The sequence below is a fragment of the Stegodyphus dumicola genome, chromosome 9, assembly GCF_044657685.1.
Source record: "Stegodyphus dumicola isolate Sdum_Otavi_A_Nest chromosome 9, ASM4465768v1".
NCBI lineage: Eukaryota > Metazoa > Arthropoda > Arachnida > Araneae > Eresidae > Stegodyphus > Stegodyphus dumicola.
The window spans coordinates 116,093,838-116,120,495 of NC_140776.1; the positions used below are offsets into that span (position 1 = coordinate 116,093,838).

The 26,658-nt window shown below is 33.5% G+C and overlaps 1 protein-coding gene across 1 annotated transcript in view; it reads left to right on the top strand.

Annotated features, from left to right (window-relative positions):
• Positions 1–26,658, top strand: part of LOC118188989 (IDLSRF-like peptide) — a 325,674-nt gene that overhangs the window by 270,382 nt on the left and 28,634 nt on the right. Inside the window, exon 2 of the mRNA XM_085823952.1 lies at positions 18,083–18,223. Within this exon, the coding sequence (XP_085680078.1) occupies positions 18,083–18,223 (141 nt within the window). The remainder of the gene's footprint in view (positions 1–18,082; positions 18,224–26,658) is intronic.

Here is a 26,658-nt window from a genome sequence, read left to right on the forward strand (position 1 = left end):
ATTTTATATCATTCGTGCTCCTAATGATAATTAATCCTAATTAACCTAATGATTCTACAAGTGGCGCCTGAACTAAAGTTTGGTGGCTGAGAATTTATCACCCCTTAACACTGTGTCCTGTCCTCCCCAGCCAGATTTTATGTAGAAGAATGTAAGGAATTTTCTTTCTTTTGGGGGGCTCGGGTGTCTTCATAGTGTAACTGGACGCATGTCCGACTAACAATTCGGAGATCCGGAGCTCAAATTCATGTAAGGGTTTTGCTGGTTTTTCATTTTTTAATTTTTGGAAATAAACCTACGAATATAAATGCCATTTTTCAGAATATATATGATTTTGCAGACGAATTTAATTCACGTAAATAATTATTCCGGGAAATAAATGATGCTTTTGAAATTTATTAGATTTACAATAAGCTACTTAACAAATGAATAATTGTTTTAACTGAAAACTTGCCTTTCCCACAGTAATAAAAATATATTTTAAATATGTAACACATAATGAAATAAAGTTGCCTAACAATATTTTTAACATTTAAAATTAATTTTTTAAAGCCGTATTTTATATAATCATGTTTTATTCCCATGACAGAGCATCAATAACTTATGGTAAAGAAATATCAAAATTATCTTATCCAGTGATGATAAGTATTTAAACTACTTCCGATACTGGCCAAAACATTTTAATATGATGTTATGATCCAACGCTTATTCTTTTTTTGCTGGTTAATTCATAAGCGGGCAGTTATCTTACCCTAGAATTTTAGGACTGAGTAGCAAATAGCATTAAGTATTTAAAAATGTGGTTCATTTGGGTATGAAGATTAACTGTGATATTTGATAAATACAAATTATTATTTACCTCATTTTCTCGAGTATCTTTCCCACTTTTTCCCCTTTTTTTCCTAAGTTTACGACCAAAAATTGACAGGGCAATATTATGCGAATCATTTAATTTCCGAAGGATGCGTTTACAACAAGAACATAACAAATGAAAACAATTCACGGATAAACCAGAGGTAACTATCAAAAGATTATTTCTTTGAAAGAAACCTACATTCTAATAAGAATACACAGTAATATTTACATTGCAGTATCTAATAAGACATCTTGACATCTTCCTTTCTACTTTGCAATAACTTGAATCTCCCCAATTCTTATTGTTCTGTCTGCTACCCCGTAGGCCTCGAATCATCCAACTATAATTAGAGAAAGCTAATGTACAGTTGACCTTATGAAAGCATAGAATGAATGTCAGTTCATGTTTGCTTCGCCGTGCTGGTTTGGTTCTTTTGGCTGGGATGATTTGGGTGGTTTATGTGATTACGGCAAAGCCTCGAGGGCTATTTGCCTAAACAGAGGCTTGCCTTTGTGAAGGAGTTTAAAGAAATCTGGCTCCTATATACGTTACAGATGGAGAAAACAACGAAAACGCCCATGCAGCCAGCCCGTTCGAGCGATTTGGGCCTTACACCAAATTACCAGTGTTCAGCGACTTTACCGCTCGGCTGCTAGGGGGCCTTAGGCTGGTATGAAATTCAGCAGTTAGAAGGGATAGTTTCGGCTTAAGCACGTAGTTTGCGAGGGTTTGTCGTTCTGAATGCATTGAGAAAAGTATAAATTAAATTAATACTTTTTAAATTTTCTGAACCTGGCGTAAAACGCTAGAGGAGCGAACACACGAAACGAAAAAAAGGCGAAGAAACTCGATATTTAGCTTTTCTACTAATGTCTTACAAAAATTACGTAGCGAGATAACTGCCCTCATTACCAAACATGTAACTGAATTCGGATAACTTTTTTCTGGTGAGAACCTGGCAGAAACAAAAACCGAAGACATTTGGAAAAAGTAAATCTTGCGTAACTATTATTTTCCATATCAGGGTAAATTTACTCAAATATTTTATAAATTTTCAGAACCTGCCACTAAAATAGAGATAGGTGGAAAATTACCCGAAGAAATAAACGGTAATTATGACATTCTTCCATTTAAACTATAGAGTGTAATTGGCAGCACATCTAGCTGGATCCTTAGTTCAAGTCCCAGTGTGTGTGGAGCACAGCTGATTTTCGCGTCTTCTACTCCAAAAATATCCTAATATATTTGCACAAAGTATCTGATCATGCTTGTGTGAGCATTATACGGCATAAATTAAAGCCACGAATTATTTTTAAAATTACAATTATTTATGTCTCCTTCATTACTGAAACGTTGCTGATTTACATTTAAAATCCAATAATCATCTAAATTGCTGCATGACAAATTTTAATTATTGAAGATAAAAAACAGATAATGATGCATTTATTCGTGTTCTTGATAGATCAGTCATAAGACAATAGATTCATAAATTTCCATTGTTATGGTACTTGCATGTTAACGCAAAAGAATTGGCTAACTTTGATACAATTCGTTTTAATTTATTTCGAGTAGAAAATGTTCGTCAATCGCTTCTAATAGAGCTTCGAAGAATTTCTTATTCTGAGCTGTAACTTTCTGCAGCCACATGAACTCTACAAAATACGACATGAAAAGGTTTCTTGTTGTAGTCCTACGTTTCTTGTTCCGGCATTTTGAAGAACCTTATACCTTCTCGATATTTTGCATATGAACTCCTGAATGTGCAAATTGGAACACCGATGATTACTCGGCAATATATTATATTCTGGCTGATGGCCTCACTTTCATTTTGAGTAGATCCCATAAAACCCTGATTGAACTATGAATTTCATTCTTAAAATTGTGGCTTATAGTCATCATACGGCTGCAACAGTGATTAATTTGCCTTAAGGTGCCAAGGTTTGCAACAATTTTCTCTTTCTTGACGAATTTTATCTTTTTTCCCGTTAACACATAAATATTCGGGCAAATTGTACTTTTAATCTAGTGACATATATATGGAAAATATTTATGATTAAGGAACCAACAACCTGATATGTGAGACATCTTTTTCCTGTCTAGACAGACAATGTATTTGGTAAAGGTTTCCAGATATTACGTAAGGACATGCTGTTGAAACGTAAACAATAATTATTGAATAACCAAATCTGATGTTATTGATCATAAGGTGAACAGAAATGATACTGAAATTACTATTGTATCAGACTATGTTAGACTTACGTAAATAATGAATGACTCATTAGAATGACTCATTAAGTCTACACCAAAAAGCAAGAATTGCTGAGTCATTAACTATTGAAATAACTATGCTTAGGAAACAAGTTTTATTTTTATGTTAAAAGTGTTTGACCTTTACCGACTAAGCCTAATTTTTATGCCACACATTAATTTTTCTCTCAACATTCTACTTTGTAATCAGCACACTTTACTGACCAAAACCGAAAGTAATTTAACCAACAGAAAGTTTATTCAGCGGCTAGACTCTTTCGTTCATGACCTTTCATTTATCCCATAAAGCCGATGTGGAAAATCACCATTGGCTGAGTTTATGTCTTCGAACGTGGCAAATTTCCCACGAGACATCGGAGTAACCAATAAGAAATCCTCTTTTAACGAGTTGTTGTCAGGAAAATCGAAACAACCAATGATTCAGAAGACTTTAAGCCTATTCTGGAAGCACAAAATGGCGATACATTTGTTAGTAAATCCTAAGAGCTTCATTTTCTAACATGTGAAATTAAAAATTCAATAAAAACGTTAAAAAAATTGTAAATGATATAGTTCACCCGACATCTATAAAGAGGACTAAATTTTTATTTTAGATAGCTTCTTTTATGACGATCTTGCTTTAGAATTTTCTTTTCTAGTAATTAATGACAATATTTAGCGTTAATATCCCGAAAGTTGATGTGGATAATTTACAAACCCTCTTGGAAGCGAATGGAGTTAATTGAGAAATAGATGGCGCATTTTTATCTCCTTCGAGACTAATTATCTAGCGTACATTATGTAATTTTCCATTTTTAAATTCTCGCAGGATGTATTAAAACTTCTGCCATCATATAACCATTAAACTTTTGCGCGTTAAGTTCTTCTAACTCTTTAAATGAGAATTCATACGAAGAGGCTTAGCCTTTAAGTGAAGGATTATAATTTAATAACCTTTACTTTCGCAGTTTTAAAGACAAAGTAATTATTTTATTTATTGTACTGTTTAAGAATCCCTAGATATCAGACTCGGCTTGTCTTTAAAATATACGTTCCATAACTTTTTAAATCAAATTTTATGATAAAAATGTTATTTCACATTAATCTTTCCAAGATGACAATTTTTCTTCGTAATTTCTTTAATTTTATTATACATATCATTAGACTATAGTAAATGAGTAAAATGCGAAATTATTGAAAGAGCATAATATAAATTATTTTCAAAACATAAAAATAACTGATTATTTATTATTTATCATAACCGCGCAAATCAATAAAATGTGAATTTCAGTTGGTTAATTTCACTTAAAAACGCCATTCTCCTTGAAAACGTCGTTTACAAAGGCATACCTTTTTACGCATACAGTTCTTACGTTCTTTTCTAATTCATTTAACTAACAGACCAATCCTTGATACTCTGAAATCTGAAACAAGCATTCAAAAGTCGAGTTTTGTGTCTTTTTAGTTCTATTTCAGCCAATATAAAACCATTCAGCAGCAAAAAAACGTAACTTTTGTTTGCAGTTTCTTTCTAAATCCAAACAAAGAAAAAATGCCTGAAACAGACGCTAAGTGGTTAAAGCCACTGAATACTGGTAGTTCCATCCCGTTCGAACCCAGACAAATTGGATGATTGCATAGTTGGTTTTCTTGGTTTCCTCAAGATCATGCCAACGCTTGACTTAGGATCATGTTTGGAAATCTTCAAATCACATGTTAGGAACGTTTCTTAAGTATGATAACAGCTGTCGCGTGTTTTTTATCTTAAGTAAGAATCTACACAAAATATGTTTCAAGATCATGCCAACGCTTGACTTAGCTGCCAACGCTTAGGATATCTCTTAACTTACAGAAGTAGTAAAAACGAAGATACAATCACATTTAGTTTCCAAAGGCAGTAGTTGTCTTAGAGAAGACTATGAGTCAATGACGTCACATTCTCAAAGGTTTCTGGTCGGAAAGAGCAAACATTACATTACATCAGCGGTTCTCAACCATTTTTTTGCCCCATGCACCCTTTGCTAGGTGATCATTCCTCCATCTTCCTTCCCAAAACTCAAAAAGTGCATATGCATTTATTTTAAATTAGATTACTTCTTAATGTGTTTTATAAACAGAATGAGGAAAAAGTATAGAAAATGCTAATAAATATCAAAACTTAAAGTTTTTTTATATTCATAAACTAAAACTAAGTACTTAACAAGTAATAAAAGGGTGAACTTATCCCCCCAAAACTATGAATTCCCGTACAGGCGAATTCCACCTGATTAAGAGCCTTTGTACTAGAGTACAAATGATTTGCCCCATACGTAACATGAATATAAACCAATTTCCGTTGGAAAGCCCTCCACAAATACATGCCTCCCCTTAGGCAGATACCCTTCGTGTGCTTTGTGATACTCAAAGAACCTAATCCAAACAAGTAAGAAATGTTCGTACTGCCTTTAATACGTGCTGAAACGTGACCTTAGTAATAAAGGCAATAAATTAATATTTTATTGATTGGGACTGTTCCTTTAAAAAAATTGTGAAAAAATAATTTTTTTCTACAGAGTCTCCTAGACATGTTGAAAGTGCTATCATGAAATTCTCTATCTTATTTTGAGAAACTCTGATTCGAAGATTATAATGCTTACAACACCTGTAGCCACTTTTTTCGAAAGCTGTATACGTATGAATAATAGAAACTGGTTTAGATGGATAAGATAGTGATAAGCAGTGTAGGAAAGTTAATATAATGCACCAAAAAGGGTGATTGGTATAGCTGTGTACTATCGAATATGGAGCCATCTATTCGTAAAAAAGGGAAAACAACTAAACAAAGGGAAATAATTTCCTTAAAAGCTGAAGGTAAAGACTAATTGGAATCAGGATCGCTGACTAGAACAGAGATTTTTATGAATGTGAAGAAAATCTAGAAAATTTAATTTTCCAACGGAAAATTTTTTCCCCATTACAGAGAAATGAAAAATGTGATTTTCAGACGAACAGTGATAGGCAGCAAAGGGTTTATGTGCTTCCTTTTTCATAATATATGTCTTATGCTTCTAGACTTAAGGAGGCTGTTTTAGTTTCGCCAATGCAAATTAAGCCACATTAGCAAGGAATCCTGTATATAACCCCAGGAGTTCATATCCGAAAAGCGATCTTTAAGTAGAGAATTAGGAATTTTATTGATAAAGGAAAAACGAAAGTTGAATCTCCGTAAATTTCTGTTTAGAAATTCCGTAAACCCCGAATGTTTTTTGATATGTTCAAATGAGAATATTTTTGTGAACACTTCTAAAGGCACTCTTTCGTGACCTTTGCTAGAAGCCCGTTTGGTGATGTCTTCCTTAGAGATTCGTGTTCCCTTGAGTGTATAGCTCAGCAAACATAATAAGTGACCCTACGTGGCTCTATAATCGAACATAAGTTTTAAATTTTAAAGAAAAATACAAATAAATATTAAATACTTAAAAATTATTCAATATGGTCAATAGTTTCCCAAGCAATGGCAATAACTCTGATTGATCTTATCCTCTGACTGGCATCCCAAACAATAGCCTTAGATGTAAATTTTAAATTCCTATTGCAGATCCTTCAAGGACGGTATTAAATCATAAATCTGTTAAATTTTAAAAAGGAATCTTTCAAAACGATATTTGAATACTTACTCAAACACAATTTTCTTTACATACAAATACAACCTTTTTGACGAACTTAGTCGTCCGAAACTCGAGATAGGAAATATGCAAGTCTGTTAAATAAAAAGAACGCGGTTACACTAGAAGTTAACAAATGAAGCGTAATCATGGATAAACTATTAGTAACTATCACTATATTATTTCTTTATAAGAAACCTACATTCCAATAATTATACATAGTAATATTGACATTAAAATATCTGACGGTAATTGAACCGAAGTGCGACCTCTCTGACTCAGATACCTTCTAAACCCACAGGGACAAATCATATGAATGAGTCCTGAGCGCAACTTCCAGACGGACATCGGAGAAACGAAGGAGAATGGAGAAGGAGAGAAACGAACAAACGACCCAGATTTCAAAAGTCCAACACATAGCAGTAAATAAGGTAACAATGAGCTGGAACGTAAATAAGAGAAATAAGGTGAAATCACATGTTTGGAACGTTTCTTAAGTATGATAACAGCTGTCGCGTGTTTTTTATCTTAAGTAAGAATCTACACAAAATATGTTTCAACTAATAATTTCCAGGGGGAATAAAATTGACGAAATACTAATACAAAAGTGCAAATATCATTTGAATATATTGAATAAAAGTAAACATAATCAAAGCTACTTAATTTACCAATACATTAGCTCTCAGAGGGGAAAACTATGTACAATAGATGAGACGGAAGATGCGGATATATTTAAAATTTTCAGAACCTAAGAAGGAAATACAGTACTTTAAAACAAAAAACTTTATTTGAACAGAATTTCCTGTTTCTAAATAAACTTTACCAAAACATGCTAGCCTAACAATTAGCTAATAACGTGTGAAATCAAAGTTAGACCTTTAGTAATACCGTTTCTTACTTTCTTGCTGTTTATCTTTCCCAGACAGTAGTACAGATTAAAATGAAACCAAACTTACAAACAAATACAGCGAAATATCGATGGTAATGCAAAAACTGCGTCACGGAATGGATTTTCAGGAGCTTAAGCTTGTCTGCGCTACCTATGATTGATGATCGAAATAAAGCTTGTCGCAACACTAACAGGAGGGGAGACTTTAATACAAACACAAAAGCATCAAATAGTCCAAAAATGCGCCAATTTTTCTCGTGGGCACCCCCTTGACAAGTTGATCCTGGCTTTCTGCCTTTATCAAAAGGATTTTGCGCGCTGTGTGTTCTTTCCCTAGCTTCTCTAATGAAGGGAATTAGATGCCAGATCCGGAACTTTTGCTTCAAAGTTGTCCTTCGTAAGCTAGATAGATTATGCGTAATTAAACAAGAGATCGGAAGCGGTGGTCAACTTAATTTTTAGAATGCATGATATCATTCATTTTATTTATAATAACCAATTGATGTAAACGTATTTATTTTTTCACAATAACCCATTGCGGCAAACTTACAACTTTGCCAACTGGATGAAATGGCATTTCACATTCAAAATAATCTTTCTGTTCTTGTTAACGATCCTAATTCCAATCCATCTTTGCCTTTGGCCTTTAAAGAAATTATGTTTTAGTTCTGGTTTCACCAACAGATGGCGCCACTTGCTTATTCTTGTCCAGGCTTTCTTATCTTATCTAATCATTATTTCCTATCTTGTTCATTTGCGGTTTTGCAGCTGAGGATGTTGGTTCGGTAAAACCATAGAAACTAATCCTGCGAAAATTTTGAAAATTAAGGCTGATTTTTGTTGTTTGACTTCTGAATTAGTACTTATTCGGTGTGTTATTGTGTCTTAACTTCATGTATCTTAGCTAATAGGTTTTAAACAGCTTAGTTTGTTGATTTATAACAGACGAGTTCAGTTAGAAAGATAAATATTTTACTTTTTCTGGAATAGCAACAAACTAGAATGAAAATTGAAACAACACATTAAAGTGAAACAAAGGAAAATCATGTTTTGAGATCAATAGCAGTTTTAGCCTAATAGCTAACAAAAAAATGACATCTTAGGGAAACAAAAGTTTTAGAGACATATTTTTAGTTTATTTGTCGAATAAAATACCTCTTCAAAGTAATTGGACTTTTTTAAGAAGAGAGGCTATAACTTTCGGTTCTCATTTTCGATGAATAATTTTTCAAAACAAAAATCGATTATATTATATATATATATATATATATATATATATATGCATAAAATATATTCATGGGCAGGAATTTTGATGTCTTAGAATGCAAAAACGACGATCCACAATGAATAGGAAATTTGGAGGCGAAAGCAGATTAAATCTTCAGTTTTATTTTTAGCAACATGTTGCGGTTACACACAAGGCGGCTCATTAAATGTGCCTGTTCCAAAAAGCTTACATTTTCGATAACTTTGTAGCAAAAAAGAAGAGGCAGGCAAACAGACAGCAGTGTAGCTAGGCCAAAACGTGGAAAGCAAGTGCGTAATGTTCAGGATGAAATCTTAAGTCAGACTGAGTTAGTTTTGGTTCTCAAAGCATTCTGATTAGATGGTTAATATTACTGTAAAATTATTATTGGCCGTTAAGAGTTTTAGTTCCGCTTACATCATCATAATTACGTAAGAGTCATATGACATAGATTTTTCTCGAAATGACGCAGTGCAGAGAGGAGTTACTATTTTTAGAATAGAGAAGGGAAATTTACATTGTTAATTTAATCTTCTATACTTTTCTTACATGCATATATATATGTTGTAATGAAAATAAGCATAGTTAGTGGTGATGACATACCTGCCTACTAGAACGATGAATGGTTTGCAGACAATCGTGCTGTGAACAAACGCATAATTTATTTTTGAACATTCTTCAAAGATATTTTTTCCGCATCACTATATTACAGCGGCGAATAATTATCCCAGGATTTATCTAAGATTTATCACATTTTTGAAACAATAGAGGAAACTAAGCAGCAACCAGACGATGGTAAGTTTTGCAAGCTAGAAGAGAGGTAGAAGCGAAAGTGCGCATTTAATCCAGCATAGAAGCTCACCAAGAGAAAGCTTCAGTTTAATTTGTGATTATTAAGAGCAAGTACCGGTTTACGTTTCTAATTAGTTACGTCATCAGCTTGTTAAGTCATACGTATGGATTCATATAGAAATAAAGCAGTCGAGGGAAATTTTGGTGGATTACAGAAGCTAGGAGCAGGACATATAAAAATATGAAAAAGAAATTTAAAGAGCTATTGCTAATTAAGTTAGTAATTTATTTGCTTATTTTATATTTTACATATATATAAGGAGAGAGAGAAAGGTACAATGCTGATGGAAGGGGATGGCTATCTAATGCGGCCAAATAAAAGAGAGATACAGTCGTTGGCGAACTTTCTGCTACAGAATCGATATTTTTGTAAATTTCTGTAAATGTGTAAATTCTATCAATAACACTTAAAAAACACATACGTCATTTTTATAATGCATGTAGTACATGGGCTTTTGTACCTCTCATATATATATATCATGTTTTCGAATGTTTGATTTTAGGACAATAACGCTGTTACTTATACAGCTTAAAATATAGTACATAACACTTATCCTCGATTTTGCATCGAATAACTTTTGCGGTGTGTAACGTATTTTTGTAATACTTATAACTTATTTTTATAACGTTTATAGTGCATGGACGCTTATAACATTCAGAACTCATGTTATCGAATGCTTGCTTGTCACAGAATAATATATGTTATTTGTAATTCTTATAATAAGCCTTACGCGTATGTATAACATATCCTCACTTGAACGTCGGAGTATGTTCTCAAATAACTCAAATAACTAAACTTCTCAAATAACGTTTATAAGGCATAAAATGCTTATGCATCGAATCACTTTTATGCCACCATATTCAAATAATGCATGAATGTTTATAGCCATCAAAAATTTGAAAATTTAATATTGTCGAAAGCTTTCCTTTCAGACAACCTTATAACGTTTATATATAATATATAGTATGTGTGTGTTTGTGTGTGAGATACAAAATAGGATAGCAAACTTTTAATTTTAATTAACAATAGTCTGCTAATACTCTTCATTTGAATTTGAACATTTCCCCTTTCTGTTCTAAAAATAATAACTGCTTATACTATGTCAATTCAAAGTCCGTTATTTCAAAATTAATTTTTTTCATGCCGTTTTATATAACGCGGGAATGCATGGATCTTATAGCCAATCAGATTAAAGATCTCAGCTGAAATAGAAAATGTTTTATTCTTCTCAATGCGTCTCTTTTCGCTTTCGCTTCTCTTTTGTTAACATGCGCAGCTCGCTTTCCTATATCGCCCGTTATCTGAAGATATATTAAGCTTTCGAAACTATGGCGTGCGTGTTGGGCCTATAAATGATGTGAATCAGATTTTGTGTGTTAAAATTTAGTTTTATCCAATAATAAAACCATGTTAAATTTACCGCTACAAACATACAGACAATAAAGTTACAGATCAATATAATTTCACATTGTTACAAATAGGTTTTACTTCCTTGTACGAAGTAAAGGAAGTACGAAAAATTTTGGGTATCATATTTTGACGAAAATGTCCATTTTGACCATTCCATTTTCGCGATTTTTTCCGTGGCTTCTGTCCGCAAGGGCAGAATAAATGATTCTTTTTCCGGAAACAGATTGTAAAATGGATGCAGAAAGGAATTTTTAGGACGTCTGTACGTCCATATATTGGTTTGTATGTACGTATCTCGCATTAACTCAAAAACGATTAGCCGTAGAAAAATTAAATTTTGTATATGAGACTGCTGTCACATCTAGTTGTGCACTTTCCATTTTTATTGAAATCTACAGTACCAAAAGTATATATGTATATAGAGAGAAACCCACCCTTCTTACCTTACTTAACAGGTCATTACCAGGCCTTTATTTTCTCAATCGTTGGTCGTAGTCATATACTTCTAATTACAAAAGTGTTTTAAATGACGAAAATATTCATATCTTGGTAATGTTAAATTTTTAAAAATTAATTGTCGGAAGATAACAAAATTTAACTGTTAATATCATCCCCCCGTTTCTGTACTTATGTTTGGAAATGTTTTATATTTGTTATAAAAAAAGTTATTAAAGGTTTGACTCCCGCAGGACAAAAATTGACGGGGATGTTTGATTTTAAACATTGTAATTTTTGAAGCCATTTTCAGTTTGCTTTGAGGGATCGGTTAATTAAGTTACAATAATTTGAGGAAATAAGTTTAAGTGAAGTGAGACAGAAAATAGGTATAATTTTAATAAGCCGTACAAGCAAGTCATGTGGTGTCCACATCAGATTTTTTTTTATTTAGAAAAGATAAAATAATCGCAGAATATTAATGCTATTAAAGGCAGTATTCTGCAATTATTATATCTTTCTTAAATAATGTAGCAAAGCAAAATTTTAATCGCATTAGATAACAAAATATTTTGCCATGGTCAATAATAAATTTCTCCCGTTGGTTTTAAAAACGAGTATTATTCCTTGCTTGTATAGTATTATATTCATAGCAAATTTAAAATCACTTTACTCGAAGAAAAATTGTTTCATCAAAGCTTTCTCTCCACTTTACACTGTAGTTTCCTCAGAAGCGAGTTGCTTCGAAATATTTCTCAGTGCGAAGTGGCATAACTAAATCATGTCGTCTTCAAAGAGATTGATTTATCGCTCCTTTTTCCTTTTATTTTATTCCAGAACACGTTCCTCAAACACAAAGCTAACCTTATTTGCGCTCACGAACATAATACTCGTCAATCCTAACCTCAATCCTAATTGAAGGCCAACTTCCTTTCTGACTTATCTATCCTACTGACATTATTGTCCATAGCGAAAACAAACTCTGTACACGTAACGATCTTCGCTGACAGAAGAGAGCGAAAATACGAAATACAAGGGCTGGACAAAAAAGCTTTTATCTCAAAGTAAAACAAATAAAGAAGGATTACCTTGTCTTAGATCGAGTTGTCCAGTTTGCTAGAGTGCTGGTAGATCTTAACCTGTGCTTATATATATATTCTTTTTTCTTTTCTTAATTGGGTATTTCTATAATTTATCATTGTAAAAATATATTCCTTGAAAACATAAAGTAAAAAAGGTTTTATGCCTTTATAATCTTACCATACGTACCGTTTTCGAGCGAGCCAGTGTCTTTTTTTGACATTTCCCGTCATTGTGATAACAAAAAGATTCAATTAAGTAAAAACATTATATATAATAAGCGTTTATTTAAAATGGATACAGTAATGTATGCATTAAAAGGAGAAACCAATTTCTCATATAGTTTAATAGGGAAAACATATTAAACATATTATTAGAGAATAATAAAATCGTGCAGCGCTCATGATGAATTAACAAAGGATAATAGTTTATACATTTAAAAATGTAATTAAGTTAATACAAAATTGAAAAATATAATGGTTTATGCATTTGGTAATGAAATTAAATTAATAGATTTAGTTTCTTAGATGCATCATGCTTTTATTATTCGTGACATAGAATTGTAGATGAATTCTGTCAGTAGAATTATTTAATCGATTATTCCCACTCAACTATGCGATAAATTATTTTCCTCCTTTTACTGCATTCATCATCGCATACATTTTAAATAAAAGCTTATGGTATAAAAACAATTTTTAGCTGCAATTTATTCTGTTTTAATCTCGATTGTATTGGATTGGATTATTCAATTATAGCAAAGCCATACGAATGTATATACAAGACAGTTTTCCTCCACGAAGAGCATCCTCCACGAAGAACATCCTCCACGAAGGCATCCATTCCCTTAGGCAGATAGCGCTCGAGTGCTTTGCCATAATTAAATAAAGCAATTCAAACCAAACATTCCGCGCTTTAGCAAAACGTATCTGTCCAATAAAGAGCTTTAGGAGACTACCGGAACTCGCGCGACCACTAATCTTTCCATGGTCAACAATTAGCTCATTTCGTATTTCAATTATGCACCGTAGTGGACGCAAACTGTCACAGCTCACATTACGAATGTACGATTGAAGACACCGCGCCATTTGGTAAAAAGGACTTCTTTATCTCGCAGCCTCCGAAGGGTTAGATTTGGCTGTAATTTGTGAGCCACTTATTGTTTTTGTTTGCTTGTTTATTTGTCACCCAAAAAAAATCTGCGTTAACATTAGGTCAAATTAATGATTGACCTTCTTTAATATTTCTCTTTCTGAGAACTAGAGTTCCGTTTAAGTTCAATCAAACTCGTTATATGTAACCTAAAATTCAAAAAGTGCTGGAAAATGTCACAATAAATTTACTGTCGGGTAATAAAAATTGCTTTCGCAGTCTTCTTTAACTGTAAGGCTCGTTTAAGGTTTAACGACGATCTCTTGCAATGGGAAATCTCTAAGGAAATTAAATATTAAACTTAAAGCTTTGAGTAAAATCATCACTGGTCTTAAGAACTCCCGCAAAATGAACTAACGTGAAAGATGAAGGAAGTAACCAGTAGAAGCTCATGGCACAAATTTTCTCGTAATAAAGTTTAACCGTTGTTTCGTGTAATTTCTATGTTAAGATTATGATTTTAAGTCATAGAATATTTTTATTTTAAAATATTTTCCTGTATAAGCAGAAATATTTGCACTTTTTTCAGCGCAAAATGGACGTTAGTCACGAATGAGATATTAGTCTCAGAAAGGCATTTTGGACTGAATCACTATAAACGAGGTAACACTTTTCAAATTGTTGCCACAAAATATTATCGCCCTGTCATATATTTAAAGAAATTAAATAGCAAAGAATCTGCCTGGATGTATGCATGTTTCTCATACTGTCAAAAAAAAACACCTAGAGCCATCAAATTTTGAATAGCGTAGTCCTCCACCCGAACATGGGCACCTGGAAGCATGAATCTTGAATTTCGAATTTGCTTTATTATCTGTTTTATATTTTGTAATTATTTAACAACCTTTTAATTAACACAACATTTTTATCTCCAGCTCGCGAGACTGTCTATCTGAAATTCTAAAGTTATGCTGTCTTTTAATATTTGGGGATTTAGCTATTCAATCGAAATTTATGTCGCTTGCGACAAGAACGTGATATTTAATAAATAAAGTAAACACATAAAACGTTAATAATAAAAAGACAAAAGAAACTTTTGTAAAGCCATCTGAATATGAAAACTGAACATTGATATATTGAACTGAGAAAAGACTGAAAAAAAAACAGAAAATTGTATGCAAACACTTAACGCTGCTTCAGGAATTCCAAACGCATACAATGCTATGTTTCTTTTAGTTTTTTTGTATTTTTGCTGTTGAACTGTATATGGTGTAAGTGCAAAAAAAAATGATGTTCAGCGAAAGCGTACAAAATCTGAAAAACCCTTTTGGAGATTCTTAAACTGAAACCTTTCAGTTTTTTTTTTTTTTTTCAAAGAAAAACGTTTATAGTTTATACATTCTTTCTTGAACATACTGCGACAAAAAGAATGAGCATAATTTGCATAAATGGGAAGGACGAGTTTCGAAATACAGAGGGAGTTTACACATTTTTAGAACGACTTCGATATAAAGAATTAAAAAAAAGCGAACGTTTTGAAAGAAAAACCGGTAACAGTATTTGAAATAAGAACCGGTAATAGTATTTGAAATAAAAACCTTTAATAGTATTTAATTTATTTGAAGTAAGAAACGCTACTTTTGAATTCATTCTTCTTTCAAAACGTCTCATGTAAACAAGGGGTGAAATGAGTCTCTTCTTGCAACCCATTCTGGATATAATTTCCTCCAGGCCAAAGACATGGTCCTCTAAAACCCTTGCTGCAAGCTTTGTTAATGCAATAAGAAATATTAAAATTCCCTGAGTGTTAATTATGTGGCGTAGATTACCTAAAAATAAATTTGAAATCATATGCTACCGAATGGAGTGCTCGTAATTCGAGACACCTTTCATCACCCGAAGTGTTTTTTGTTCTGATATAATTTGTTCAGAAACTGAATGGTTTGCGAAATGAGGCATTGATGATCCGAGGTTCAGCTAGATATGTATGTACACTGACTACCAATAAGTATTTGGACACCTGTGATAGAAAAGAAAAACTAACTTTATTCAAAATCAATAGGTGGTAGAGCCTCCACGAGAGGTAATTACAGCGTGGACCCTCCGGGGCATACTTTCCACAAGTCTTTGCATGACAGCTAGTGGTATATTCTTCCACTCGGCTTGGAGAAGACATAGACGTTCCTTCACCGATTTTGCACGGGTAGTGCACCCCTGAATTCGGCGATGCAACTCGTCCCAGAGGTTCTCGATAGGGTTCAAGTCTGGACTCTGGGCAGGCCAGTCCATTGGATGAACTCCATTGGCACCATACCAAGCCTTGGTTAACGTCGAAACATGACAAATGGCATTGTCGTCCTGAAAGTAACAGGGGTCCAACCCGTAAAACTGCCACAACGTAGGAAGTACATTGTCATTAAAAATAGTGCAGTAGGCATCGGAGTTGAGCTTACCATGAATGGGGACCAAAGGTCCCAACCCATAGCAGGAGAAACACCCCCAGGCCATAATTCCACCTCCACCGAACTTGACTGTTGGCACAATGCATTCTGGCAGGAGACGTTTTCCAGGTAGACGCCAGACCCAGACCCTGCCATACGAACGGTAAAGGGTGAACCTTGATTCCTCACTCCAAAGAACCCTTTTCCACTGATCTACGGTCCAATTTCGATGTGCTTTGCACCACATTAACCGAACAGAGCAGTTGGACTTTATGATCAAAGGCTTATGGGCAGCAGCACGACCATGAAACCCAAGCAGATGTGCTTCCTTACGGATGGTATTCATTGAAACAATACTCCCGGATGCCTGTTGAAACTCCTCGCGGATGAGGGCCATCGGTTGGGGGCGGTTCTTCCGAATTTCTCTGGACAGCACTCGTCGGTCTCTATCTCCCAGTTTCATTGGTCTGCCGACTCGGAGCACATTCCGACAATCACCGCTCACCATCCACTTCTTAATCACATAGGCCACTGTCGATTTTGGGTACTTCAGATCGCTAGATATGTCCCTTAAGTATCGGCCACATTTGTGATACCCGATAATTATATCTTTCTCGAAATCAGAGAGCTCCGAACTGCGAGGCATCTTGTATGCGACTAAAGCCGATGCTGTTTCCTACACGATATATACCGGCGGAGACCGTGACCTACCTTAGGACCGCAGATATCGTCATTTGCATAGGTGTCCAAATACTTATTGGTAGTCAGTGTATATCTATGCACCATACTTCTCTGGCGTAGCTAGAGCTTTGGCCGCCCGGGGCGGTAATTTGAGGAACAAGAAAAATAAAATTTTTAAATGTTGAAATACGTTAAAGGAAAAAAATTATTTCTACTTCTAGTTTTTAAGAAAAATTTCATTTTTTTATTTTTTTTGGGGGGGAAGGGGTTTGCAAAATCATCAGTAATAATGTAGACGTCTACTTGATTGCTGCAGTAAAAAACGATTTCTTAAATACAAAGTAAACATTTGTAGTCCTTATATACTTCTGAAATGAATTTCATTTAGTTAGCTCTGTTTGTTATCGTATAGTGAGAGTTTCAGTACCATTAAAAGATCTGGAATTTGTTTTGGATACTATATTTTACAATAAACTGCAAATATTCAAATGCACCTCTCTTTCACATTCATGCTTTGTTTTCCCTCTCAGTAATGAAAATAAACTCTATAAACTACTATTAAGATGAAATGATGAAGATGGAAGATTAAGATGGATTAGATTAAGATGGAAGCATTGCTTGTTAAGAGAAAACTAAACATATTTTTCTCTTAACAAGCAATGCTTCCATCTTAATCACACGCTTCTTAGTCACAGTGACCATAATTTTGCTGATTTCATATTTTCAATCAAACGTTTTGACGAAGTAAAAAAAAAAGCTATAACAAGAGTATGGAGCTGTTTTAAATCTCGAGGTGATTTTTTCTAATAGTTTACCTACAGCAAAAACTATTTTTCGTATCGCTTTAATTCCGTGCAGCAATTCAAAATCTCTTAATTCTTTACCTGCCTCTATAATTCTTCAGACTAACCTTTCACGTGAAAAATGCAACCACAAAAAATATGCTGCAATTAAATTAAGAATAAGAAATAAGTAAATTAAGAAAATTTTCTTTATCTGCTTCGAAATACCTATAAAATAATGTTTCACTTAAAAGAAGCCACCACAAAAAAAATGTATCACCCACGGCGAACCGCCCCTTCTAGCTCCGCCACTGGCTATGTTTCAGTTTATTATTTACTTTCTACAGAAAATGAGCTTAAAAACGTAGCTGAATTTCAGAAAATTATGATTATAAATATTAAGTCATTCTTCGTTTTTTTCATTTGCAGTTGATTTGGAACGGTGTCATCCGACCCAGCCTTTCCGTTGTCCAGGCGAGAAAACCATCTGCATTTCTATCCAGTACTTGTGTGACGGTGCTCCAGACTGTCCCGATGGATATGATGAAGACCTCCGGCTATGCACTGCAGGTATTTGTTAAATTAACATTTTAACTGACCTCACCACCACACAATTTTTTCTTCTTTCTTCATGATCAATATAAGAAACGAGCATAAACGAGCAGACCATGAACGATTTTGTCTTGAAAAATTATATTCTGGTAATTCTCCAAGTAATATAGTTCATACTTCGGTTACTGACAATGAATGATAAACAGGGGCTGCAGAAAATACCTAAATCTTCTCAATTCCTATCCCTTTAGGCAAAGAATGAAATGTCTGAATGCTAGTGTTGTTTTAATAAGCTATATATTTTCCCTGGATATTGTATATAGCACTTGGGCATACAGAATAACAAACATTACTCAGGAAAAATATGAAACAGTATGTATAGAGTATGCATAGTATGTATAGCGTGGTAACACTATGTATGGTATAAAGGTTCCCCGTTAAAAAGACATACAAATCTGTGAAAGGGGAAAATGCAAAATAAAATCTAGCATTCTCCAACTGAAGTGTAATAGAAAAAAAGTTATTATACGCCTAGTTATTGCAATAAGGAATAGAAAGTAAATTTAATTGCATTTAATTATCTTTTTCCACCCAAGGGTGCTTCATAGCTTCGCATTTAGTCTCGTACTTATGCCTCATTAATTTCCAAATTAGTCTTCCACATGCACCTCAGTCTCGGTCAGTATTTCTTCTACTCGGTCTCGGGGCCCCTCCATACGTCTCAATAATGTCCCACTTCATCTCGCATGTTAATTTTCTACTTGCTGTCGGACATACGCCTGAGTAACGTTCCTCTTGATCATGCATATACTATTTCGCAAAAATTTCTTACTTAGTGCTGCACATATACTTTTATAATTTATCTGTTGGTCTCTCTTGCATACCTCACGTAGTTTCACATGTACACCTCAGTTAAAAAAGTAAAAAAAAAAAAAAAAAAAAAAGAATGAAGAGCATGGATTTGTGCTATATTATTGTTTGCTTTTGTGGTTACTTTTTGAAACTTCGCTATCGATACGCTGTGCCGTAAATGGCTGAAATTAAAGAACTGCGTTGATAACTGGAACTTCAGCTTGATTTAACTTACGGAACGAGCAATTAATCTTCTGAGTGAATTTCGAGAGTTACCTGAATGGATATAAAGAACTTAATACTAGACTGATAGGGAACATAACTACGTGGATATACGTGATAATCTACCTACGTGAATAATCGGAACTTAAGCTTCCTTTAATTTACGAAATAAGAAATTAATTAGCTGATTAAATTTGAAAAGCTGTCTAAAGTGATTAGTGAAACGTAAGCTTGATTTAACTTCTGGAATGAGGAATTAATCAGGATCCTTTAATTCAGAACGAATACCAAAAGAAATTCATTTGGAATGTAAACATTATTCACTTTATAATCAGAACCAGTTTACTCGCTAAGAATTCTACAAATTAACATTTTCTGTTTAAAATGTTAAAATTTAAACTGATTTAGGCATCAACTTCGATCAGTTATTTACAAACTGTGTTCAGCAGAGCCCCGAGGTTCCATGAAACGTTTTCTAGGATTTCGCAAATCTCAACACGATTTGAAACATGCATTTCTTTTAAAGAATAAAGAAAGGAAAAAGAAAGTAGGAGAAAAAAAGGAAGGATAAAAGTAATATCATAGACACAATATTAAAATGAAGGTAAACAACAAATTTAGAACAAATATTAAATCAACAATCAATATGTTAAACAAAAGTAAAAAAAAGCTAAATAAGCCATAATGACATAATAAAATAAAAAATATATATTAAATAATAAAATGCAGATACCTTTTTATTATACGCGAGTCAACATTTAAAATATATACAAAAAGATTTGAAAGATACATAGTTTTCTTTTTTTTATTATACTCTAATGTAAAGTTTTAAAACATTTAAAGCTTTTTTTTAAACTAAATGAAACAAACTTTGCAACAATGAATTATGTAAAATTTCAATACCTAGATAACAATGAAAATTAAGTACAAGCTCCTAAACTATTGAGTAAATTAAAGTCACAACAGTTTTACGTATGACAGATGGAATGTAACTCATGCTGCATTTGAAACCTTGATCTCTGCATTCGGCATGGAAAATGCTATCCATTAAATGTAAACATCAGGTTGCTATGAGAATTACAAGGAAAGGTTGGAAACTGAGGATTATTTTTGTAACTGCAGTCCATAGACTGGGAAATTATGATAGTATTTAGAAAGATATTAATTAGATGTTGATGATGATGATCAAAGTTGAGGACAAATGATAACTTGTTCAAGTAATAGAAAGAGAGCTACAATCCCTTTAGGCTGTCACAATTCAAAGGGAAATAATCTATTAATGACCTGACACTCGTAACTTAGCATATTGCTCTTCACGAATTGCTGAAACCGTAACAAAGCGTTTTCTCTGGTATATGGCCGAACATGCAAGTCTTTTGTCACTTCACAGTTAAACATTATAATGTTCAATAGTTCCTTTCATAGCACAGATAAATTGATCCGTGTGATAGAGTCCAAAGCGATAGAGATATGCGATGAAAGGCCCATACACTGTTAGGAAGAAAGTAGTAGCTCGATTTTTGGAGATCATATTTCTGGAAGGGACTGGCAAAAATTTATATGTTCGTCATCCTGTATCGTCTTGGGACCAGTTTATTCCATAGTGACAATGAGTAGTAAACCCTTGCTACGCTCATATTTGCAGAATGCACTAATACTTAAATACCTTAAGTGTATCTATTAAATTTGTCAAACGCTAGAATTTCAATTATATTCAATACGCTACAAAGCGTCGGCCGAGTTTCGATAACAACGTAGTCGACAATGCATTCTCGGTAGCATTATACTCATCACACTTAAACTATAGAAAGTACTGTTATTCGAAACAAAGCTTAACGTCGCTCTAATTTCCACCACGTAAAGCTTCATGAAGAAATTGGCTCTGTAGATAAAGAAGCAAAACAGGAATCTAAATCCAAGTTTTTGAAATCCTTTGAAGGAAAGAATTACGTTCCTCAATAATTTTTCAGAGGGTTTCCCGTATAAGTTATCTGTATGAAACTGATCTATTTTATAAGCAAATGGAACTACCAACGTACATCAAAAATACACAAAAGCTTGCCCCAGCGTTTAAGGATAAGCTCATTTCGCGCTTTGTGGAAGTACCTCAAGCGACTTCAAGTGCAAACCTTAATGCCCTCTTTAATGAACGATTTGAACATTCATTCGCTATAGAAGTCAGACATTACTTAGAACAGGAAACCTGAGCCTAAAATTATCCTATTCCTCGATTATGCTCCAGAACACTGCAGTGAAGCCTTCACAACACTGCATCCAGTTGTAGAGGTTTTGTTCCTCCCACCGAACACCATTTCCTTAATTCAACCAATGGATCGAGGTTCTTAAAAATATTCAAAAGTATGCAAGGCATGTTTACAGTTCTGAAGCAAAAGCACTAGATAAAAGAAAGCACAACACACTAAGGAGATTTAGGAAGCAATGCAGCATAAGACACTATACAGAAATGATTAACATTCATGGGGACAAGTGAATTCATCAACACTGAAAGCATGCTGGACTCAGTCAACAATTTTAAAGGATTTCCATAGACTGAAAATGAAGATACATATTCCTGCAAATTGCAAAAGCAACCGGCGGCAAAGGATTTTTAGATATTGAAGAAAACGTCAAAACATTAATTGAGAAATGACCATTAAGAAATGAGAAATGCAGAATTGTATGTATTAGCATACCGAAGAACAGCGAAAACAGCGATAGGGAATAAGAAGATAAAGCGTATTCAACTTACAAGAATGTAAAAGAATTGTTGAAAAAGTCACAGGAACTTTCTGATTTTGCGATGGAGACTGACCCAAATGAAAAAATCTGATGTGTACACCACATGACTTCCTTATACGGAATATTAAATTATACGCATTTTTCTTGCATTTTATTTAAAATTATTAGATTGAATTAAACCTACTTCGCCGACAGCGCATAAACCACAATAGAATAAATGCATTCTTTAAAATTCACTTTGTTTGCCATAGCGACACTCTGGCGCTAGGTTTACTTAACAGTATTATGTTTCATTCATATTATAACACAGAATGCACAAAATGTATATCATTTAAAAAATTATCTAATCGTTGCCACATGTTCTATTCAAATACTAAAATAAAGCTAGAACTATGTATAAAAGAAATTAAGTAAACAAAACAGAAAAGAAACAGTTTTTCACAGACGATTGAGTATTTCTCATTTAATTAATTTAATTCTAACTTCGCGAGAAGCCACAAATACATAAAAATTCAAAATATCTATATTAAAAATTACGAAGTAAATCTCAAACGCTTATTTCCTCGAAAACATTCTAGAAAGAATTAAGCATGATTTAATTGGCAATAATAAATGAATGCGTTATCTTTGTTGTTGCGAAGCTAAGTTTCTCTAGATTGGCAACAAATCCACTAGTCTGCTGTTTCAAATGTAAACATCAATGGCCGCCATTAAAAACAGGCTTAGCGGCAATAAAACAACTTTAAAATTGCTGATAATTCTAAAAATATTGCACACAGATTTACTAAAGGCATAAAATCCTTAACCGGAAGATAAAAACAACATAATTCAATCATTTTTAAAGCAAAAAATTTACAATTTACAAACATATAAGAGTAAAGAAACTGAGATCAATGAGCCCGGTAATAGAGTGGATATATATATATATATATTTATATACGTTTGGTTCGGCCGATTGCAACCAAAATACGAGGTGCACATCTACATGTTATAGCAGTCCTATATACAAAATTTCAACATTTTGAGGCTACTCATTTTTGAGTTATGCGAGATATGTACGTACGTACGCACGTACGTACATACGTTCGTACAGACGCCACGAAAAATTCTCTTCAGAATTCATTTTAAAGCAGTTTTATAATTTTTTGAAGGAAAAGAGTATTTTATTCTGTCCTTACGTACATATATCACGCAAAAACATCGTTAAATTGCATTCGATAGCGTTCAAAATGGATATTTTCGTTGAAATATGCTGCCTGAAACTTTTCGCGATTACAATACTTCCTTTTTACTTCGTACAAGGAAGTAAAAAGAAGAGAACACCTTATGATAAGTAGGAGGGGGGTAATTCTGCACTCCTTACGATGAAACATTTAATAATTTGCACCTGTCATTGTCCCATACAAAAATTACCAATTTCTTAAAAATATAAATTATAAAACTGCCGTACTTTATAGACATTAATTACTTTATAGATTATGTACCGTACTTTATAGACATTAATTACTTTCTTGGGGAGCAGACAAGGTGAAAAATATGCAACGCCTTTGCCGGTAATTGAACCACAGACCTCTGAATACCGGCCAAGCGTGCAGACCACCACACCACGAAGGCATGCTAGGAAGGCGGAAGAAATACCTTATATACTTCCCCTTTTAAAGAGCGACTGGTTTTTTTAAGGGACCCAATTACCAAATCCTGGGTGCGGAGAATCATTATCCAACACCCTTTTAGTTCGGGCGCCACTGTAGAGACGTTAGGATTTATTTGGAAGCAGGAGAGATGAAAATGTTGTAACGCCTTCGCCGGGAATCAAACCATGGACCTCTGGAATACCGGCCCAGCGTGCAGACCACCCCACCACGAAGGCACTCTAGGAAGGCGGGAGAAATACCTTATAGTACATCTACTTAAGCAGTAATAAAAATACTTTCAATTAACATTTGTTTCATTTTTCTCTTTTAATTACAACAATATTTATGTTTGTATAAATTATATATACTTTCTTAATTTGAAGTATATCTAACCCTTTTTTTCTTAGGAAATTAAAGTTTTCAGAACGCGGTTTTGTCTTGCGCGTTATGCGTTAGTGACGTAACCTCCGCATTCGGCAAGTACACATGAAAAGTACAGATATTGCTACCATAAAGCAGAAATGTTTTGTCCCTTTTTTCACTTTATGAAATTTTTTTTGACTTGAGAATGAAATGAAAAATGTTATTAAGCAAAAGTATAATTTTCATGACAGAAAATGAAATTTTTCAAAATTTGTTTCTCAACTTTTGACGAAAAAATAAAAACCAAATATGATTGAAGTAAATTTCCTTTAGATTGGACATATGGAGCCACCTACTTTAAAATATAAGCCGTTTTGAAATAATTCAATAAATAATTAGCTAGGCATATTTTTTTTTTAATTTAGGTCTATTAAGCCGCAACTACTTTTTTAAAACTACAATATATACTTATATTTTCCTCAAATATTTTTTTATATACACAGGCGAGACGTAAAAGAAGAGAAAATCCAGTTGTTTTTCCGGCAAAACGTTGATGAGGGGAAAAAAGTTGTCTGATATTACATTTCCTGCTGATTTCTGAAGTCTATTAAATTTAATTCGTCTGTCTTCGTGTTATCTTTATGTTTTTGCAATGAAAGAAATTTTTTGTTATCTCTTAATTGTTATTACATATAAAAAGCTACCTTTCTTCTGTGAATACATTTTTTAGTCTCTGCCATGCATGTTTTCCACTTTCAGTCGGAAAAATGCGACTAGAACAGAAAAATTCGAAGCTGAAATTATTATGAGTAATTGTAATGACTTTTGTGAAACCTGAATTAATTAACTTTAAATTAAAAATTTTTTAAAAAATGTAAATTACGATTTGAAAAGTGTTTTTCCTCTGCTTGCGTCAGAGCATATGAAATAAATAATTTTGCCAAACTTTTCAAACACATTTTAGAGCTAAAAGGTATGCGCACTCTGTTTTTATATATATAAAATGTAGTACATTTGTAGTACATATATAAAATGTACATAAGTAAAAATAACGCATGGAATTCTATAATATTTCTGTGCATTTTCTATGAACCGTTTCGTAGTAATAAAAAAGTACAGTAAATTGTTACTTCTGTTATATTTATATAATATAACAAATATTCTATTATATTTATATAATATAATTGTTATATTTATATAATACATATTCTACTTACTTATAATTTTTATAATTAAATTATATTCTATTAGTGTACTTATATAATAAACACTGTATAATTTATTTCTACATGATTTTTATAAATGCGATTAATTCGAGTTTCTGTAAATGAAATTCTGCAATTCTCGAAGTTCTTCAAACTAAAATTACGCAAGTTTTAGACGTTAACACTTTTTGATTAAACTACATTTTCCGCGTTTACACGTATCAGTTGGATTAGGCTAGGTTATCTGTATACAGCAAAGCATATAAAAGGGCTATCTGCCTAAGCGGAGGGATGACTCTGGTTTGGTTTAGTTTATGTAATTACGGCAAAGCCTTGAGGGCTATCTGCCTAGGGGAAGGGATGCCTTCGTGAAGGACTTTCTAAGGGAAACTCACTCACATGGGGGAGACTACTAAAACGCCCATGCAGCCAGCCCGTTCGAGAAACCTCGGACCGAACTACCAGTGTTAGGCGATTTTACTGCTCGGACGCTGGAGGGTCTGGGATGCCTTTGCGGAGAGCATTTTGTATTCAGGTTACACATGGAAAAAACCCCAGAAGTCACACATGCATCCAACCCTTTTGGCTGGATTCAAGCCCTAGACGAACTACCAATATTCAACAGTCCCGCTCGGCGACCAATAAGGCCCCGTATCAATTTGGAATATTAATTTATTATTTTGAATAAATTATTTTGACTTTATAAAATGAGTTTTTTAAGGCACGGAGGGGAATAGTATTAAAAATATAACAATATAATGTGTTCCAGGATCCCGTTTTATTTTTATCATCTTTCATATCTATAATTTTTAAAATTTATAAGGTATTTCTCCCGCCTTCCTAGCGTGCCTTCGTGGTGTAGTGGTTCTGCACGCTGGGCCGGTATTCCAGAGGTCCGTGGTTCGATTCCCGGCAAAGGGGTTTGCTAATTTTTCATTTCTCCATCTTCCAAAAATTCTTAATGTCTCTACAAACTTACTCAATTAAGCATCAAAATATCAATTCATTCTTTATATATTAAAATGAACACAGTGTAATTTGTAACGTAAATAAATTCAAGAAGAAAATAATTGGTAAGTGTCGGGATTTTTCAACTGTTAATAAGACCTTAAAATTAATTATTGAAGTATGACCTACCTGATAATCTTTCTTCTGTATTCACTAAAAGTTTTTAGTTGTATTACTGATTCATAGGAAAGAGCTCATGGGTTACCTGTTTGGAGAAGATGTTTTTGTGTGGAGGAAGCAAAAAAAGAAGCCTAATTTCTATTTACGCTTACGCTATTCATGGGGAAATGACGTAAATTACTTAGAGACAGCTATTAGCAGCTAAGAACTGAATACTCGAAACGAAATATTAATGCTGTTGATGGGCCAAACCTACCATACTCAATGGCTCAAACCATACTCAAAAACTTGTTTTAACTGAATTTGCTGA